Below are 21,114 nucleotides of genomic sequence, written 5' to 3'. Positions count from 1 at the left end.
GGGTTTTTTTGTGTGTGTGTGCGTGTGTGTGTGTGTGTGTGTGAGTGTGCGCACGCGTATGAATGTGTGTTAGTGTGTGTACTTATTTTGCTAACCTTGTGAGAACCAGGACCTCACAATGATGGCAACCTGACTTGTTGACCTTCGGAATGAGAAGCCTACATTTTTGCAAAGTGAGGACATTTTGTCCTTGTCAGTCCTTGCTTCTTCAAGAGGTTATTATAGGCTCAATACTTTTTAGGACTTTATTAGGGTTTTCTGTGCTTCCACACTGCAAGCAACACAATCAACAAATCACTGGAAGTCTGCTCATTTCCTACAGAGCTGAGCAACCAGGGAAACTCAGCCAATGTGTGGACGCTCAACAAGCTTGACACCACGGCTGAACTTTTCACCATCATCCGCCATCAACAGCCAATCTCTTCTGTGCTTCCTTGTTTCTGTATCAATGTGATTTCGTTTCATGAACAATAGTGCTGCGAGGCAAGTGCAAAATGGAGGAGAAATTGATTCCAGCCATTCAAAGCTTCTCAGTTCTCGACTGTTATTGAAAACTGTTATTTACTGTTATTTGAAAATCTACAGAAATCAATGTCGAAAAAACGATGCTTGGAGAACGGTTGCATCCGTCATTGGGTCGATGATAAGCTCTGAAGTGTTTTTCTGTTTATTTTTGATTAATGCAATTAGCACTTTCTAGCTAGCTATTGTATATTAACTCATCAAAATGATGTAACATTACAAAAGGCAGTGAATTATATGATTTGTATAAATGCATAGATTATTTTTCTAGGTCAAAACCTTGTAGCTGCAAAGAGACCACTATATCAGAGCCTCTCGCACAGAATTGCAGCAGAATTTGACAACATGTTTCAGAAAAGAGGTGAAAACCGCAACATGTGTGGATATTGGTTTATATCATTATGTCTCAAAGAAATCTCCACATAGCACAAATTAGTTTCAGGATTGGTTTTAAGGTCTGATATTGTTTGTTGCAGGTTTAAGGTTAGACACGTGGTGGTGAGGTTCAGTGTTAGGGAATAAATGTAGTAATGGAAGGTCCTCACAAGTATAGTAATACAAACGTGTGTGTTATGTGCTAGGCAAATGGGAGACATTTTGAAAGATTGATGGTAGAAGCAAGAGAAAATGTGTACATACAGAGATCTAGACATCCAAATCGATTATTTAAAATCTATATTAACTCCCACCCCTCCCCCTCCTCCCTACCTGTCTCAGGTGATGCGCTGATGCCCATCACACCCCACTCTGTGATGCTGTCAGGTAAGATGGAGTCTACAGTCACAGATGATAACCTGTTGATAAGATTCATGTTAGCAATGAATCACTTGTATGGAGGTCAAAGGTCAGAGCCACAGCTCTGTGACAAGATGTAATAAATAATCCTGTATAGCAAGAATGTTCTGTACTGTTTAATACATAAGTGGTTGGCAAATAAAATAATTAAGAGCTAAGATAAAATGACAACCCTAAACTTTCTTTTTTTTTTTTGTTCATCAAAGTACACTACCAGTCAAATGTTTGGACCCCTGATTGATGTACTATGTTTTTCATCATCTTAAAGCCATTTTGATCTAAAGGCTTATGCTTAAATGCTAGTTTCTTAGACAAATCTAAATAGTAAAGTTATTAAAGTAAAGTTAATAGTGAAGTTGATCCTATGTATGAATTTCTTTCCAAAGCCTTTGCCTTTCCATCAAGACAAAGGGCGGCTGCTTTAAAGAATCTAAAATATAAGATAGTTTTGATTTGTTTAAAACTTTTTTGGTCACTGCATGATTCCATTTGTGTTATTTCATAGTTTTGATGTCTTCACTATTATTCTAATATATGAAAAATAGTAAAAAAAAAAAGACAAATGTGGTGTGTCCAAACTTGTAGTGTATATTCCAAAGTTTCTGCAGGCAACTTGTAAAATATTAGCTTGATGGTAAACAATGACAGCAGCTTCGGGTTGAATGCTGTCACTGCACAATGCAAACAGTGACATAACACACATACAGATGCCCACATCCATACATGCTGATGTGTCCGTACACACACATACATACACACACCTGCAGACACTCGCATACATACAAGCATTCACAAACAAAGACGTACATGATAGAGTAACAGTAATCAGTGCTGTTTTTGTTGAATTTGGGGAAACAGAGTGAGCATCGTTGATTCTGACCTGTTTACATAGCCGTTATCATTGGGCCAATACACTATGATGCAACCCAGGGAGTTCACAGTGCTTCATATAGTGACTACTTATTGCCCAACTACAACTCTTACTTGTTACTGTACTGATGAATCATGGCCATTACAAACAGCCGCTCCGCAAGGGCCTCAAACAAACCCAATCACACAGTTCCACACCATGCTGTTTTCTGACGGACGAAAACCTGCTGTTTTTCTCATTGACACCCATGTATGTTTTAAATTAAACAATGTTTTTTGTTTTCAGTGCCAAGGGGCCATGAAACTCTCAATTCAACTAAGAAAAGGAAAAACAACAAAATTACATTAACGATTTTCCATAACTGCAGCAATAACAACATTTTGTAGCGTCAACATGTACTTACGGTACTAGAGCTCAAACATTTAATGAATAGATAACTTAGTATGGCTAGATTGCATTTTTCAGTTAGTAGCAGAGCACTAGGCGTCATAATATTAGCTTCCTCCTCTGTTCAAGTTCAAGTTTATTTATATAGCCCTTTATCACAGGTCTCAGAGGACAGGACAGAGAATGAGCCTAACTAGATCTAACTTATCAAAAATCAGTGGTGAACAAAATTATATCGGACAAGCATAGTGAAAGCATAGTGAAAGACAGACAACAGCAGATTTTAGCAAGACAAACTGTCTACCTATTCCACGTAGCCTAACCTACCCTGTTACCTCTTGCCTTTTTCACTGGGCTTCAGTCTAATGTTACTTAGGCAGAAAAGCTGTGGTTCTTTGGCTCCGCCCATTAGTTTGCATAATCAATACTCCAATCTACCACTCACCCGTCTCTGCTGTCGGCTGTGCTGGGCAGGCTCACATCCCTCCACAGCCAAGACTCATAGAACTTGGAGCGCAGATACACCTGAGTCTCATCCAGGTACTCCCCCTCTTCTTCCTCCTCCTCCTCCTCCTCCTCCTCCTCCGTCAGTGCCACTTCCACCTCTTCTTCCTCCATTTTGTTTACCTTCGTATATCGCTTTGGCCATCTAATTATAGGCTGTCTAGATAATCCAGGTAGAGGTCGCGATGCTGTGTGAACAGATTCATGAGATTCATTTGACGAATGCATATGAGGTGTGTGGCTGCCTATCGTATGTCCTGCACTGTCCTGTTGCACTGACAATTACGTCTTTTTCTTTAATAAACTTATTTCACTGTAGGACGTGTTGATAGGCCTGCATGTGCCACAAAGATAAATTCCTGTACATTTAATGTGCTTGGAATGTGATTCAGATTTTTTTTTATGGTCCATAACTTTCCCAGGATAAATTAAAAAAAAAGGTAACTTAATTGACACAATGATATTTGCACAGACTGAGTCCTCTATATTTGAGAGACATTAAATGATGAGCTTCTGCTTATCTGTCTGGATACAAGGTATATAACATTTTGGAAATTAACTCTTCATTTATTTACCAGCGGGAGGCCAGGCTATAGTTCGTGTGGAGCTATCCATGTCAAGAACGTAGGGGAGGTGGTGGTAGGGAAAAGTGGGCATGGGCGGGGCGGAGGTGGTGGTCAGCGGCGGGGTGGTGGTCAGCGGCGGCGGGGTGGTGGGACGCCTGGTGTCGAGCTCCTGGTCCCGGTAGTGGGCGCAGCAGTGGCGGAAAGCCTGGATGCACTCCCAGCCCTCGGTGATGTAGAGGGAGCGTCGGGTGCAGGAGTACGGCATGGGGATCTCCCTCAGGCCGTCCTTACAGCACCGACGCTGCAGCTTCTCCTTGTAGTGACTCTCTGGAGACGGGGGGGGACAAGGTTATGTGTTATGTCACAGATCTCTTTGTGCACGGTTAAGGTCAGGTGCATTACCACTAGCCATTGAAACAGGGAGGTTTAGTAATACTCCTGAAGATGAAAGGCTATGAATGTCTACTTTGTGATTTGGGAGAAACTGAGAATTTATGTTCTATTGCCCGGCATATGTTGATCTAATAAATGTGTTGAAATGAAAATGACTTCTGTCTTTATGATTTTCTTTTGGCTAGATGCTTATGAAAAACTTGAGCTATGTTTTAGAAAAGGGCAGCTTCCATATTGCTCACTTCATTTGTAAAGCATGGGGAAAAAGGCAGGATATTCTGGTTGTGTGATATCTGAGTTTGCTGAATCTTTTCTTTCTTTTTTAACATGTTGTACACCCATGTAGCTACTTGGTAGTGTCATGTAAGTCCATGTGGTTTGGGCACCTTGTGTGTGAGACAAACTAATCAATCAATCAATCAATCAATGAACATAGAAAGATGGGTGGATGATGGAGGGAGGAAGGCAGTTTTGGTGAGATGATGGATGCGTGGAGAAAAGGATGACATAAAATAAGCAGTAAAGCTTTAAAGAATCAGAAATATAAGATAGTTTCGATTTGTTTAACACTTTTTTGGTCACTGCATGATTCCATTTGTGTCATTTCATAGTTTTGATGTCTTTACTATTATTATAAAATATGGAAAAATAGCAAAAATAAAGAAAAATGCGTGTGCCCAAACTTCTGACTGGTAATGTATTTAAAAACTAATTTTTCATGTCAATAGCAAGACATTTCTCCTTTTTAAACACATTTTAATGTAAGACTGTAGAACATATGTAAAATATGTATGTAAAATAGTGACTTTTTGCATTTGCTAAAAGCCTCAGCTTCCCAACAAATTGCCGGTTATGGTGGTGGTCACAGGAATAAAAATGAGGGGCGGTGTAATAACCGTTATTGTTTTTTACTGCGATATATAGTAATACCGGTTATTGTCCCATCCTTACGCCTATTTTGAGCCAAACAAACCCTCAGCGATGAGCGGACACTCACCCAGCTGGGATCGACGCTGTAACTGCTCAGCAGAGCGCCTCCTTCTGGCACTGCCTGGACACTGCAGAGCTGAGGAGAGGAGAGGAGAGGAGAGGAGAGGAGAAGAGAGGAGAGGAGAGGAGAGGAGAGGAGAGGAGGGGAGGGGAGAGGAGAGGAGAGGAGAAGAGGGGAGGGGAGAGGAGAGGAGAAGAGAGGAGAGGAGAGGAGAGGAGAGGAGAAGAGAGGAGGGGAGGGGAGAGGAGAGGAGAGGAGCGGAGCGGAGAGGAGAGGAGGGGAGAGGAGGGGAGGGGAGAAGAGAGGAGAGGAGAAGAGAGGAGAGGAGAGGAGAGGAGAAGAGAGGAGGGGAGAGGAGTGGAGAGGAGAGGAGCGGAGAGGAGTGGAGAGGAGAGGAGAGGAGAGGAGAGGAGAGGAGCGGAGGGGAGGGGAGAGGAGGGGAGAGGAGAGGAGAGGAGAAGAGAGGAGAGGAGAAGAGAGGAGAGGAGAGGAGAGGAGCGGAGCGGAGGGGAAAGGAGAGGAGAGGAGAGGAGCGGAGGGGAGGGGAGAGGAGCGGAGCGGAGAAGAGAGGAGAGGAGAAGAGAGGAGAGGAGTGGAGAGGAGAGGAGAGGAGGGGAGAGGAGCGGAGGGGAGGGGAGAGGAGAGGAGAGGAGAGGAGAGGAGGGGAGAGGAGCGGAGGGGAGGGGAGAGGAGAGGAGAGGAGAAGAGAGGAGAGGAGAGGAGAGGAGCGGAGCGGAGGGGAAAGGAGAGGAGAGGAGAGGAGCGGAGGGGAGGGGAGAGGAGAAGAGAGGAGGGGAGGGGAGAGGAGTGGAGAGGAGCGGAGAGGAGAGGAGAGGAGAGGAGAGGAGGGGAGGGGAGGGGAGAGGAGAGGAGGGGAGGGGAGAGGAGTGGAGAGGAGCGGAGAGGAGAGGAGAGGAGGGGAGAGGAGGGGAGGGGAGGGGAGAGGAGAGGAGAGGAGAGGAGCGGAGAGGAGTGGAGAGGAGCGGAGCGGAGGGGAAAGGAGAGGAGAGGAGAGGAGCGGAGGGGAGGGGAGAGGAGCGGAGCGGAGAAGAGAGGAGAGGAGAAGAGAGGAGAGGAGTGGAGAGGAGAGGAGAGGAGGGGAGAGGAGCGGAGGGGAGGGGAGAGGAGAGGAGAGGAGAGGAGAGGAGGGGAGAGGAGCGGAGGGGAGGGGAGAGGAGAGGAGAGGAGAAGAGAGGAGAGGAGAGGAGAGGAGCGGAGCGGAGGGGAAAGGAGAGGAGAGGAGAGGAGCGGAGGGGAGGGGAGAGGAGAAGAGAGGAGGGGAGGGGAGAGGAGTGGAGAGGAGCGGAGAGGAGAGGAGAGGAGAGGAGAGGAGGGGAGGGGAGGGGAGAGGAGAGGAGGGGAGGGGAGAGGAGTGGAGAGGAGCGGAGAGGAGAGGAGAGGAGGGGAGAGGAGGGGAGGGGAGGGGAGAGGAGAGGAGAGGAGAGGAGCGGAGAGGAGTGGAGAGGAGCGGAGCGGAGAGGAGAGAAGTGGAGAGGAGAGGAGGGGAGAGGAGAGGAGAGGAGAGGAGAAGAGAGGAGGGGAGGGGAGAGGAGAGGAGAGGAGAGGAGCGGAGAGGAGTGGAGAGGAGCGGAGCGGAGAGGAGAGGAGGGGAGAGGAGAGGAGAGGAGAGGAGGGGAGAGGAGAGGAGAGGAGAAGAGAGGAGAGGAGAGGAGCGGAGAGGAGCGGAGAGGAGAGGAGAAGAGAGGAGGGGAGGGGAGAGGAGAGGAGAGGAGAGGAGCGGAGAGGAGAGGAGAGGAGGGGAGCGGAGAGGAGAGGAGAGGAGAGGAGAGGAGCGGAGTGGAGAGGAGTGGAGAGGAGAGGAGAGGAGAGGAGAGGAGCGGAGAGGAGAGGAGAGGAGAGGAGGGGAGCGGAGGGGAAAGGAGAGGAGAGGAGAGGAGCGGAGGGGAGGGGAGAGGAGAGGAGAAGAGAGGAGAGGAGAGGAGAGGAGAGGAGAGGAGGGGAGAGGAGGGGAAAGGAGAGGAGAGGAGAGGAGCGGAGGGGAGGGGAGAGGAGAGGAGAAGAGAGGAGAGGAGAGGAGAGGAGAGGAGAGGAGGGGAGAGGAGGGGAGAGGAGAGGAGAGGAGAGGAGCGGAGGGGAGGGGAAAGGAGAGGAGAGGAGAGGAGCGGAGGGGAGGGGAGAGGAGAGGAGAGGAGAGGAGCGGAGCGGAGGGGAAAGGAGAGGAGCGGAGGGGAGGGGAGAGGAGCGGAGCGGAGAGGAGAGGAGAGGAGGGGAGGGGAGAGGAGGGGAGGGGAGACGAGAGGAGAGGAGAGGAGAGGAGAAGAGAGGAGAGGAGAGGAGAGGAGCGGAGCGGAGGGGAAAGGAGAGGAGAGGAGAGGAGCGGAGGGGAGGGGAGAGGAGACGAGAGGAGGGGAGGGGAGACGAGAGGAGAGGAGAGGAGAGGAGAGGAGAGGAGAGGAGAGGAGAGGAGAGGAGAGGAGGGGAGAGGAGAGGAGCGGAGCGGAGAGGAGAGGAGCGGAGAGGAGAGGAGGGGAGAGGAGAGGAGAGGAGAGGAGAGGAGCGGAGAGGAGCGGAGAGGAGAGGAGAGGAGAGGAGAGGAGGGGAGAGGAGAGGAGAGGAGAGGAGAGGAGAGGAGCGGAGCGGAGAGGAGAGGAGCGGAGAGGAGAGGAGAGGAGGGGAGAGGAGAGGAGAGGAGAGGAGCGGAGAGGAGAGGAGAGGAGAGGAGAGGAGGGGAGAGGAGAGGAGAGGAGCGGAGAGGAGAGGAGAGGAGGGGAGAGGAGAGGAGAGGAGCGGAGAGGAGAGGAGAGGAGAGGAGCGGAGCGGAGAGGAGAGGAGTGGAGAGGAGGGGAGAGGAGAGGAGTGGAGAGGAGAGGAGAGGAGAGGAGAGGAGAGGAGAGGAGAAGAGAGGAGCAGAGCGGAGGGGAAAGGAGAGGAGAGGAGAGGAGCGGAGGGGAGGGGAGAGGAGCGGAGCGGAGAAGAGAGGAGAGGAGAGGAGAGGAGCGGAGCGGAGGGGAGAAGAGAGGAGAGGAGAGGAGCGGAGCGGAGGGGAAAGGAGAGGAGAGGAGAGGAGGGGAGGGGAGAGGAGAGGAGAGGAGAGGAGAGGAGAGGAGAGGAGAGGAGAGGAGAGGAGAGGAGAGGAGAGGAGAGGAGGGGAGACGAGAGGAGAGGAGCGGAGAGGAGAGGAGAGGAGAGGAGAGGAGCGGAGAGGAGAGGAGCGGAGGGGAGGGGAGAGGAGAGGAGAGGAGAGGAGAGGAGAGGAGAGGAGAGGAGGGGAGGGGAGACGAGAGGAGAGGAGAGGAGAGGAGAAGAGAGGAGAGGAGAGGAGAGGAGCGGAGGGGAGGGGAAAGGAGAGGAGAGGAGGGGAGGGGAGACGAGAGGAGAGGAGCGGAGAGGAGTGGAGCGGAGAGGAGAGGAGAGGAGGGGAGAGGAGAGGAGAGGAGAGGAGGGGAGAGGAGAGGAGAGGAGAAGAGAGGAGAGGAGAGGAGAGGAGGGGAGAGGAGGGGAGAGGAGGGGAGGGGAGAGGAGAGGAGCGGAGAGGAGAGGAGAGGAGAGGAGAGGAGGGGAGAGGAGGGGAGAGGAGGGGAGGGGAGAGGAGAGGAGAGGAAGGGAGGGGAGGGGAGAGGAGAGGAGAGGAGAGGAGGGGAGGGGAGGGGAGAGGAGAGGAAGGGAGGGGAGGGGAGAGGAGAGGAGGGGAGGGGAGGGGAGAGGAGAGGAGGGGAGAAAAACATCTGTAACCATGATGAACAATCGGTGATCCACTGTTTCCTTATCTTTTTTTTTAAGATTTATTTTAGGCATTTTATGCTTTATTTGACAGAGATAGTGTGAGAGAGAGACAGGAAGGCCCGGGAGAGAGAGAGGGGAGGAAATGCAGCAAATGACCGCGGGCCGGACCCGAACCCGGGTCGCTGCGGGAAGGACTGAGCCCTATATGGTACACGCTTTACTCAGTGAGCCACCGGGGCGCCCCAACACTGTTTCCTTATCTGAAATCTCTTTATCATGCATGATTATTCAAAAGACTAGGGTTAGACCAATATATTGTTGTGGTGTTACATTAAGCCGATAAGCCGTTTAATTGCATATTTATTATATAGTAGATCAATATTACACTGGTTGTGTATGGGAAGCCCTTAAAGGATAACGCTGGTGTTTTTTAATGCATTTCTTACCGTCAACAAATCCTATGAAAATAACAAAATCAACAATGCGTTTGATCTACTCCCCTCACAATCTATCTTATCTTATCTTATCTTATCTAAAGACAGAGTTTCTGTTTTAAAAATCGCTAACTGTTACCTTGAAAATTCAGGCTATTGTAGTTATTACCAAATCAAATTCAAATGGGAACAAATTCTTCATTACGCCGGGGACTATTTTCGGTGCTACGGAACTACTTTCCTGAGATTGAAAACATGTTTATGGCCGGCTTATTAAGTTGTTTGAGGAAAAAGTCGGCTGGCCCGGTGCATCGCAATGATGAAATATGCTGCCAGAGCAGCAGCACGGCTCTTTGACGTGTTTTTAATAGTTTTTTTTAATACAATGGAGTTCTATGGCTGCTGGGATATGGCTTTATTGGGCATCGGCTACATGGACGAGACTTCTAGCAATGAAATTCTAGCAATCTACTTTCTAATCTACGATTTGTTGACCGTAAGAAATTAAAAAATACCAGCGTTATTCTTTAACCTGAACTGATTCATTCTGATGTCACCTTCTATAGAGTACAGCAAGTGGTGACATCACCCGGTACCAAAGATCAGCCAATAGCATTGGCAATTGATGGCAATTTCAGTAGCATGCTTTTTACACTTAAATGTCAGGCTTTACACAGATTTGGGTTTACTGTTAAGTTACTCTATAAATACCCAACGCAAATATTAAATATACAACAGCATGACAGTGTCAGACACAAACTGAAATCAGACACTTAAGCATTGCTTCACTTTCAGCGAATACACCAGTGCAAACATGGCCTTCAGCTGCTAGCGTGGGAGGAGGGACTCTCAGAGAGCAGAGATGATCTTTGATGATCTGCTGCCACATTTTGGCTCCACCCCCAAGAAGGAATTGTTTGGAAGAACCAAGTTTTGATTTGAACATTTATTGTGACAAAAAGTAACGTTTCAATCCAACACAGACCTGTTTTAGTCTGTAGTTGCCTGAACCTATGGCCTGAAGGGAGCAGCGGTCGCTCCCTGCTGTCAGTACCTTGTCTGGTTTTGGTCTTGACCCCAGAGTTGGAGACAAAGAGCAGTCCTGCATCTGTGAACACCCTCATGCTGTCTCGGCCCCCCCCTCGGGTGCAGCCGATGTCTCCCTTCTCCACCACGTCCCAGATCTGAGCACAAAGTCCAGTTGAGGTCAAAGGTCAGTTGGAAAGGTTTGTGCTATTCTGCGTTAATTTTGGTTTAACTACAAACTAGTACACTAACAATGGTTATTTGTATAGCACAAACTCTACAGTATTTGTGAGTAGTTGGTTGGGTGACTTGCAAAAAAATGTTATGTTACCTAAAAAATAATGTATTCTGATTACCGTACATTTGTGAAAAACTAGAGGATTACTATTGGAAATACTTTGAAAGTGAAAGGAGAAACTCATTAAGCCATTTGAATAGTGGCAGCTGCGTCTTTATAAAATAAATAATACATTCCCTGAACGTTGTCATATTGCACTTTTTCTTATCAGTACCTTTGTACCTCAAATATGGCAAAGTAAGTTTTGATGAGGTAACTAGTAACCTTTTAAGGGTTAGGGTTAAAGTGTCTACTGTATATACATACACAAACACACAAAAATGCACTCCCACACACACACACACACCTTGCTCTGTGTGAGTCTCTGCTTGCTAAGCAGATACACAGCGTTGTCCACAGCCACCAGGTTGACCTTTGCCCCCGGGTCCCCTCTGACCTTGAAACTGATGGGCTTTCCAGGCCTGTAGTCTCGATGCCTGCCGTCCGCCGGCCCGACACTCAGCTAGGGAGGCAGAGGGAGGAAGGTAATTAATAAAAATGTAGTGAAACAATAATAAAACACAAGAATGAAGTTATGAAACGAGAAGAGAAAAAATACTAATTTGTGCAGGTGAGATTAGAAAAAATGTCCCCTGCTGAGCTGGACTCACCCCTCCTAGACAGGAATCTGCCACATCCACCCAGAGGGAGTCGGCCACCACCTCCGCCCGCTCCGCCCAGGGAACGGTGTAGAACGCCACGAAACGGAACGACGGCATCATCTCTGTGGTAACCGTCAGCCCAACGCTGGTGATCGCCTGATCGGTCACATTCAGTCGCTTAGCAACGATGATTTTGCCTTTGTTGAGCACCTGAGAAAGTTGATGTTTGGGGGAGGAAGTCAAGAAGAATATATCGTCCCTGAATTTTCACATTTTGATATTTACAGTTTGGATTCAAGCAAACAAGCAGTCATGGTGTGAGATTTGGTTGTGGTAAAAGTAAAAATTTTAGGACCACATGATGAACATCTTTTGTTGCAGTGTGGTGTGCTCGTCTCACCAGGTAGGTGAGGTCCGTGATGAATTCTCTGTGGGTCTGGTCTGCAGCGTTGATGGTCAGCGTCAGGGCCAGTGTGTCTCCAACAGACACCATGTTTGTCCCTGTGGAGATGTACAGGTAGTTTGGATGCCGTGCGTTGTGGGGGCTGTAGGGATACACAGTGGCCTGGTGTTTGGCCTGCTGCTCTGGCTTCAGGTCCGCCTGTGTGGTCTCAGCCTAGACACAATAGAAAAAGGGCTTGTGATAAATTCATATTGATAATCCCAAAGAGGGGTATCCTGCTGTCCAGCATCCACACGGGGAAAAATCATGAAGACGTCAAAAACATGAAGGCAACAGTACAAAAACATGGCATGCAAGACAAAAATAAATTCTTAAAAAAGGGCAGTAAGTAAAATTTTTACTGCCCCAGCACAAAATGACCATAATACGTCTGTGGGGGGATGATCCATACCAATCACTGATTATGAGTATTTCAGCAGCCGCTGAAATTGCTGGCTTTCAAAAACTCAAAAATGTATTTGAGTTCTGAGATTCATTTCAGAATTCTGAGAATAAAGTCAAAATTCTGAGTTCTTATTTTAATCTCAGAATTCTGAAGGCAAAGTCTCAGAACACAAATACATTTTTCATGTGGCCCTAATTCTCTTCTGTAGTTTTAGAACAAAAACTTCACGACCACTGGAATTTAATGGATACAGCAAAGAAAAATAGAATACGTATAAAGCAATTGATGGTTGAAAGACACTCAACTGACAATTTACATGCTAGAACATAGGCTACTAAGTAGAAATGTATGGAAGAAGTATGAACCGAGTACAGATTTTGCACAGTGCCACAGCATATTCACAGCAATGATGTACAGTAGTTCCTGAATATGGGTTCAAATTCAAGTTCATAATAATTCATCATAGAACTTTTACCTATTTTCATTAATTCCATACTGCTTAATAAAGACCAGACATGATTTGTAGAAAATGGTTTTCTCAAGTGCTGTAAACAGTTTGATAGCTCCCAGATCTAGAGGAGTGAAGTGTCTCATCCCTGACTGAACTGAATTTGATTCGATGAGAGAATAATAGGTACAAGCGTATCGTATAGCTTTCTCTGGCTTCTTCCAGTTTTGAGCAGCATGCCTGTAGTTGTACTAACAGAGATGGTTTGTGTGCGCAGATCCTTGGGCATGTTGACGGTGACTCTGGTGGAGCCGGAGGCGACGATCAGGGGCGTATCCAGCAGATTCAGCTTGACCACGACGTTACGGGCCGGGGAACCATCATGGTGGCTCACCTGGACCTGGAGAGGTTGGGGAGAACTTCTCTTAATCACATAATTTCATATTTTACATTTTGGTCTTTAGCTGACGCTCATGTCCAGAGCAACTGACAATGAGTGAGCAAATGAAGGGTCAATGCAACACATGGCTGTGTTTGGACACAAGCCTCTGGCCTTTCATTTACGGGACTGCAAAATGAACCAGTGAAAATAGACCCTGGTCCTTACTGTGAAGTCAAAGGGCAGGCCTGGCTTGAAGTACTTTGGCATGTCTCTGAAGGATACAACATAAGGAGACTCCACAATCTTAATGCCAGTCTTCTCTGCTTCAACCAGGTCACTGCCTACACAGGAGAAAAGAGAAGAAAGCATTTACACAGGATATGATGTTAATATCCCTTGTGCCATAATCCAAGATGAGCATTCATGTAGAGGCCCAGTTCAGATTTTAACAGAATGATACACTACCACACCAATGAGTACCATAGAAAACATCAGGCTACACCCTCATAAATCTACAGCACCATAAGACAGGCAGCAACATTCACCAGCTGCCTACTCTAGTTTCAGGGTGAGTGAGAAGAAGAGCATTTAGAATACAAACCACAACAAGGTCAGATAGTAGTAAATAATTCTTAATAACCACAATCCTGAACAATTTAATTAACTATAAGGTTCCTTCTGACATTTTCTTGTTATAACAATATATTTTCATGTTATGATGACATCTTTTCTCTTCTTTGTTATTACGACATACCAACTTACAATGGCATACTAACATATCTCGTTATTTCTCGTTTTAACGAGATACCAAGAAACTTTCAAATGTTGAGAAAAATGATGAGAATGAGAAAAAGATCTATAGCCTAATGAGAAAACAGCCTATGGACATCGGAGAAATTGAGGCTCGTTTACACGATTTAATCAAGTTGACTCAGACTCATGGAATGAGACAACTCAGCAACAACAATCAGACTCCCTCAACTCATCCTGACTCAGACACAATCAAGTTGATATCTCGTTATAACAAGAAAAGTTGATATTTCGTTATAACAAGAAAAGTTGAAGTCTCGTTATAACGAGAAAAGTTGAAGCCTCATTATAACGAGAAAAGTTATATGTTGGTATGTCATTGTAACGAGAAACGCTTCCCGTTATAATGAGATAACTTGGAATATTGTAATAACGAGAAAAGATGTCATTAGAACGTGAAAATATCTTGTTATAACGAGAAAAAGATCTCGTAACAAGAAAAGTTTCTCGTTATAACAAGATACTGAGCCTATATTTCTTTCCCACTGTGACATCAATATGCTGCCATAATCTGTAAATAATTTTAATGTATATCTTTATGCTGATGACACTATTCTTTATTGCTTTGCTGAGTCTATACAGTTAGCTGTTGAAAATGTGCAACTCTCCTTGCACTTTTTAAAACTAAATACATGCTATTCTCAAGAGCCGAGGAAATTGACTAGTAATTTCCAGATCTGCTCTTTAACAGGTGTTCTAATAGAAGGATTCCCATATTGATGATAAATTTATTTCAATTAAAAAATTCACATTGATAATCTGGTAAAAAGCTGTGGATGAAGCTCAGCTTTCTGTATAGAAATAAGACCTGTTTTCCTGTGTTCTGTAGAAAGAGTGTAATTGAAACCATTTTTTTCTACAGTATTCTGGGTTACAGTGTAATTTATAGCAAGCATCTGCTACCACCTATAAACCATTAGATGATGTACCATTCTCACTTAGATTTATTTCTGGTGATAACTATGAAACCCACAATGGTATCCTTTATTAAAAAGTTTGCCACCTCTCTGTGAGGCAAGATCAACACTGGTAATTTTTCCTCTACAGAGCTCTTCTTAACAAATTACCATCTTATATCACAACACTGTTGGACTGGAATGTTGGAGCTTATCAAACCAGACCCCAGGACTGGCTTGTTAATTCTGACATTTAGATTTTGTGCCCCTCATTCTTGGAATGAATTGCAAAGCATTTTAGAGCTTGATTTATTGTTATCACTGGGGCATTTCAAGAATCTAATTGTAAATCTCAAAAAATTTGAATGTAGATGTTTTTACTAATAATTTCACTTCATTTGTATTTATTTATTGTCCCAATTTTTCTTTGATTTTTGTGTTCAATCTGTTGTTACTTCGGCACCATGGCAAGAGTCTTTCTCCCAATGTGCCCAGGAGGATTAAATAAAGGTTTGAATGAATATATGAATATATGAATATATGAATGAATGAATGAATGTTTTGGTGTGAATCTCTGGAGAAAATCTAGGCCACTAGCCTCATTTTCCCCTGCACATCAATGTTTCTGATGCTTTGTGTTTGCCCATGGGGCTAAAGGGCACACATCTGACTACATACTACATTTCAACCTGGATGACACCACCCATCTGGCAAGTATATTATTTACCCAGGTCTGATTACAACATTTTGAAGTGTTTGGTGGCGATAAGCTGTGGTGCAAGGAATGAAGAGAAGTGGGCTTGTGTGACCAGAAGGTACAATCAAGGTCGACTGCTGACTAAACTGAGCACCAAATGATAGTGTTGTGTTTTACCAAGTTAGCAGAAAATTGACTGTAATGTAAATATATTATTTGACTAAGGACAGTTTTTGCTGAGGATGCATGCTCTTTTTCCACACCACTCTGCTTCACATTCATACAGTTGCCCTCACTCACGTATTAGCTGCACATTACAACCGCAGTCTTCTGCTGTTGGTCACAGAGCAGCTTTATTGGAGAAAATTAGTACAGGCTAAATGCAAGTAGGGGCCACCCTAGTGGTTGATTTTAGTATTTTATTGTGGGAATAGTATATACTGCAAGCCAGACTTCTTTGTCTGGACAGACGACGAAGTTGCTTTTGAAAGTAACGAATGACAACAAGACCGGCGAAGCCACGGAGAATATAGACTGGGAGACTTTTGGGAGCGTGACTACCACCTGAGATCACATGACAATCCCACTTCAGCGTTTAGGAAAAGCTCAGTTTTTCGTTGTTTTCAAATTTATCCACTTTGGAGAGCGTTTTCAGAAAGCTCCGTTATCGGTGGTCGAAAACACCGTCTTAGTGTGGATGGAAGGCCAAAACGGAGAAATAAAGATGCGTTTTCAAATTTACCTGGCTTAGTGTGGACAAGACATAACTTGTACTCTGAAAAACTGTGCTTCTTTGGCTCCGCTCACTGAAGTTTAATTTAATCAGTGAAACCAGTATCTCCAGAGCAGCTCTTCCTCTGAGTTGTGTTTTCATAACTAAAACTCCAACCAAAGACTAACCTGATCATGGCTTTTGGTTGCACATACACTGCTGTGCTCCTGTGCATTACTACAGTACATGCAGGCCTACAGTAAGTGCTTACCTGACTTGGTGAGGACAGAGGCCTTGACATACACAGAGCTTCCCACCACAGATCTGATGTTGGGGTAAGCAGTCCTGAGCTCCTCCATGCTCAGTCTGACGACTCCTCCATCCAACTGCAGGACACCAACAGGTGGAATGGCAGTCAGTACAGTGCAAAACAGAATTTGAATGGATAGAGCGGTCCCTCCCATTCACATAAACACTCCTGGATGGTCGGAGCAGCGGCTATTTTTATGTGTACTGTTCCATTATATAAAACCTCCTTGGTACCGTTCGCCTAGCGTCCATAGAAACAGACTTACGGAAAGTCGCAGCGAGGACCAAGCAGTTTCCGTTGCTTTGCTCTCAGCAGGAGGCTACTCAAGGATTTTTGGACCGATTGGGTTTCATCGCGCTATAATACTGTTGGTAAGTCGTCACATTTTATTCATTTAATGTTAGTCTTGTAACATTACAAAGCTAACTCACTCACGCTGTGTGGCAGCCGGTGTGACACCGCCTTAATGGCCAAACTTCCGTTGTCACCATAGAAACTAACCATACACGCCATTTTTTGCTGTACTAGCCAAAACACCATAGAAAACAGTGGCAAGGCTGTTCTATCCATTCAAGTTATGTGGTGCAAAATTTCATTACAGACATTTATGTCCCTGCCAATGGCCAAAAATACAGCTCAATTATATTCTATGTAAATTTCAGCTGTCTGAAGCAAATGTTTAGAAATTGAACGGCAGATGTCCATTTGATTGCTGCCTGTTCCTGAAACTTCCCCGTAAGTTCCACCTGAGAGAGCATTTCAGAAAATCAAATTGTATGTATTTATAAGCTAAGTAACATTCAATCTAGAATTTATTTCACAAAAGATCCTACACCTCTGAATTTGCCTACACCCATTTCCACACCCACGAAGCGTCCTAAATTTCTCCATGGTAGCGTTGTAAAGCAGCAGAGGCGTTGTCAGTAAACACTCACTGTAACCAGTCATAAGTTGAACATTTTCTGTCCTAAATATCTAGTTTGCTGGTAAATCAGTGAGAGTAGCTGGTGAATTTTGGGATGTAGCATTAACTTACATCAGACACCTGCTTCACAGTTGGTAACCTCCTCATCTCTTTGTTCATTTGCACCCCAAACACCACGTAGGCCTTCCCCTGGACTGGCTCCCCATACAGGTATCTGAAACACACATTTATACAACAGTTAGTCAACAGTGAATGGGTTTTGTTGGCTCTAGTTGTCTATATTTAAATCCATATGTTTCCAAACCTCCTTATAACATTATGTGTGTGTGTGTGTGTGTGTGTGTGTGTGTGTGTGTGTTAGACCGACCTGGCTGAGATCTCTACCTCCAGTTCAGTGTCGTCCAGCTTGAAGAAGGACTTCCTGGGAGTCAAAGTAACATTGAAGGCAGGGAGCACTGAAACACAACACGCCATATAAATATACAGTATTATACAGTTACAGAGCATGTGAATAGCTTCAATCCAAAATGAGATATATACAGTTGGAAAAATGTAATGCCTACTCTGACAAAATGATTGTTACAATGAAAACCAAACTCACCACTGAATGTTACTGTTATGTTATTAGCTACCGTGAGCACTTTACACAAACACACACTATACTACTGTTGCTTAAACTTGACCTACCATATTTCTTCACCTCAAACTGGGAGCTGAAAGTGTTCTGCTGCCAGTGGTCAAACTTGGCGATCACCGTCCATGTTCCTTCACTGCCAGAGACAGTCAGCCATGTTAGAGATGACACAAACAGGAGGAAACACAATATTCAACTTACATGTAAGCATTTTTAAACAATAGATCATTGTCAAATTAATTATGACACCTTGGTATAATTACTGTAAACAAATGAGACCATGGTCAAGACAATTGGTAGCCTCTATCTCACACCAGTGGTATTGTTAATGTTTCTCAAAAGGAAGACCACACTTCCCATAAACCCTGTTGCTCCAGTCCCCCTCCCTGGCATCTTTGTCTTTACTGAAGAGGATGTTGGAAGTGATTTTTCCATCGGCCTTTCACTCCTCCTACCATCTGCCATTAAAGGATAAGGCTGGTGTTTTTTTCTTACTGTCAACAAATCCTATGAAAGTAACAAAATCAGCAATGAAAATGTTTTGCTGACAAGTCTCGTCCATGTAGCCGGTGCCCAATGCAGCCTCATGTCCCAGCAGCCATAGAACTCCATTGTATTAAAAAAATTATTAAAAACACGTCACAGAGCCATGCTGTTGCTCTGGGCAACATATTTCATCATCGTGATGCACCGGGCCGGCTGACTTTTTCCTCAAACAACTTAATAAGCCGGCCGTAAACACTTTGCGATCTCAGGAAAGTAGTTCCGTAGCACTGAAAATAGTCCCCGGCGTAATGAGAATTTGTTCCCATTTGAATTTGATTTGGTAATAACTACAATAGCCTGACTTTTCATGGTAAAAGTTAGCGATTTTTAAAATTGAAACTATGTCTTTGTGAGCTGTATTTAAAGGTTTTTAGCTTACAATTGGAGCCAATGACTTCCGGGCTGACGGCTAAAAAGGGACCGTGGGAAGTCGGAAAGTAACGGGAGTAGAGCAAACGCATTGGTGATTTTGTTATTTTCATAGGATTTCATAGGATAAGAAGTGCATTAAGAAACACCAGCGTTATCCTTTAAACTCTGAAATCTTTAGCTCCATTTGCACTGGAAGAACAGCATCCTCTTCCTGTTTTATGCCATAAAGCAATCCAGCAGATTTCCCGGCAAATCCGACCAGATGGAGAAACAATGGAAAACATAGTGTAGAGGCTGACAATCTTCCCTGCGATGGTCTTGTTTGTTTACGGTAAATATACTATACTGTTTCAAAATGAATGTGGTAATGGTTTATTGATGTTAAAATGCTCCACATAGCACCTTTAAAGCAGATTATACCACTTGAATTGGGAGATGCAGTGGCCTAAAAAAAGCATGCTTGTGACCAGCAGGCTGCTGATTCAAATTACAGGGCTATATGGAAGATCTGGATGGAGAAAGAGACTGAAGCAGGGCAGCACTAGAAAAGCGTGTGAATGCTCAGCAAGCCATCCCTCGATAAATAAAGATTAAAATCAACGGCCCTAATTCTCTCCCACAGAACTTGAATGGATATAACCTTCCACTGTTTGCTATGGTAATTTGGCTGGTACACCATAAAATGGCGACTACGGCATTTTAAGGGTTAATTGTTGGTGACACCGCAAGTGCGGGCATGCAGGAGTTAGTGTGTCACACTTGCTTTAGAACTGTGCAGATGTGTTGTGCAAGTTCACACTTCACAAGAGCTAGCTCAAAGTTCAGTTCACACAAATTAAAATGAACTAGTTCACGTTCATAGTTCACAATTTTGAATTTTGAACAGTCCCAAAAAATGAACTAGTTCACGTTCATTTCTTCCGTTTTTTTTAAATGAGCTGCTCCTAGCTATTCTTTTTCAATAGAACCTCCTCCTACCCCAATGTGAACGTGAGCGTCGTTAACTCCCGCGAGAGTTAACGACGCTCACGTTCACATTCATTAGTTGCAAGCGGATACGTTCAGTTCACACTGTTCACCAAAAACATGAGCACGTTCAATGAACGCACTCTTTTAGCGCATTCATGCACAACACTGTGTGCAGATGTGTTGCACGAGTGTTTAGCAAATTGTCAAAACTCAATGGAAAGCTGACGTTACCGACGAGGTTATCATTGTCAAAGATTGTGCTTCTCTTGCTAGCTCTTCTCGACAAAATCAGCATATTAGCAAACCTGGTAAGCATAGTCAACTTTAGCTCCTTAAATGCTATAAACTAACATAGCTTAGCCTACCTTTAGTGGAGAAGAAAAGTTAGCATTCGCTAACTTCAAACAACTAACGGACATCGGCTGAAACAGATTAAGTCAACTGTAACCACATCCACTAGATGTCAAAACTTTTGACTGACTTAAAAAGACAGCAGCAGCTGTAAAAGAGCACCACCTAGTGTTGGGTTAGTGTTAGTGTTGGTAAGTCACAACTCCATTCAGCTGCAAAGTAGCTGTAGGAATAGTTTTCCACTGCTGGTTCTTGCTGCAAAACCTCTTGCCTCAGCGACTTGCTGTATGTTCCATCCAGGAACATTGATTTGAATAGAAAAGACTGTATCCACTCAAGTTCTGTGTTCACCTGTAGGAGTCAGTAGAAAGTGTTAGTAAAAGGAGAGTGATAAGTTCATCTTACTTGACAATCTCTGAGAGAGCGAGAGTTTCAGCGAAGATGCCATCAGCGGCTCGGGTCCGGGAGATTTGTTTGACCACAATACCCTCTGGATTCTGAAATATACACACACACGCACACACACATCATCCTTACCTAAAAGATATTTTAGCTAAAACTAACCCATAATTCAATAATGAAGACCCAAATTAATCCTTCTGACCCACTTTTTGTACACACTGTTTACATCTCTATATTGATGACATCGTGTTTAAAATGAATAAATTATCTCTTTTTTTTACCTGGAATTCCACTGTGATGGGGCTGTCAAAGGCCTTGAAGGATGGAGACGACACGAAGGCTCTGCACCGCACTGGAGAGAGAGAGAGAGATGAAATGTGTGAAATGTTTGAAATGTTCAACATCTTCACTGCCCCCATTTGATAACTAAAGTTTTCATAAATATTGTACAGCAGTCAAACATTAGGGTGTAGCTTGCCAACTTAGGTAAGTAAACGATTGGTAACGTTAGCTGACAGTTGAGTGAGCGTTTGTGTGAGATTTTGATGTCACTGTGAACATTAGTTGTTTCAGCCTGAGGCTAGCTAACGTTAGTTTAAAGTAGAATAAGATGTTAGAAAGCACAAAGGGAATGGGTTATAATGTTAGTTGGCCAGCTGTTGGATTTCTACTAAAATTTCACTTCACAAGCGAATTGTTA

At 44.7% G+C, this 21,114-nt stretch overlaps 1 protein-coding gene across 1 annotated transcript in view; it reads right to left on the bottom strand.

Annotated features, from left to right (window-relative positions):
- Positions 1–21,114, bottom strand: part of LOC139923294 (venom factor-like) — a 44,933-nt gene that overhangs the window by 19,070 nt on the left and 4,749 nt on the right. Inside the window, 16 exon segments of the mRNA XM_078290081.1 lie at positions 1,231–1,316; positions 3,021–3,171; positions 3,640–3,972; positions 5,036–5,104; positions 10,202–10,331; positions 10,818–10,973; positions 11,122–11,322; positions 11,513–11,728; positions 12,665–12,808; positions 13,016–13,131; positions 16,177–16,291; positions 17,252–17,354; positions 17,508–17,595; positions 17,828–17,910; positions 20,418–20,509; positions 20,696–20,766. Of these exon segments, the coding sequence (XP_078146207.1) occupies positions 1,231–1,316; positions 3,021–3,171; positions 3,640–3,972; positions 5,036–5,104; positions 10,202–10,331; positions 10,818–10,973; positions 11,122–11,322; positions 11,513–11,728; positions 12,665–12,808; positions 13,016–13,131; positions 16,177–16,291; positions 17,252–17,354; positions 17,508–17,595; positions 17,828–17,910; positions 20,418–20,509; positions 20,696–20,766 (2,154 nt within the window).

The sequence above is a fragment of the Centroberyx gerrardi genome, chromosome 3 (genome assembly GCF_048128805.1).
Source record: "Centroberyx gerrardi isolate f3 chromosome 3, fCenGer3.hap1.cur.20231027, whole genome shotgun sequence".
Classification (NCBI taxonomy): domain Eukaryota; kingdom Metazoa; phylum Chordata; class Actinopteri; order Beryciformes; family Berycidae; genus Centroberyx; species Centroberyx gerrardi.
Note: the sequence above shows the minus strand (reverse complement) of the source record. Positions and strands in the feature narration are given on the sequence as shown.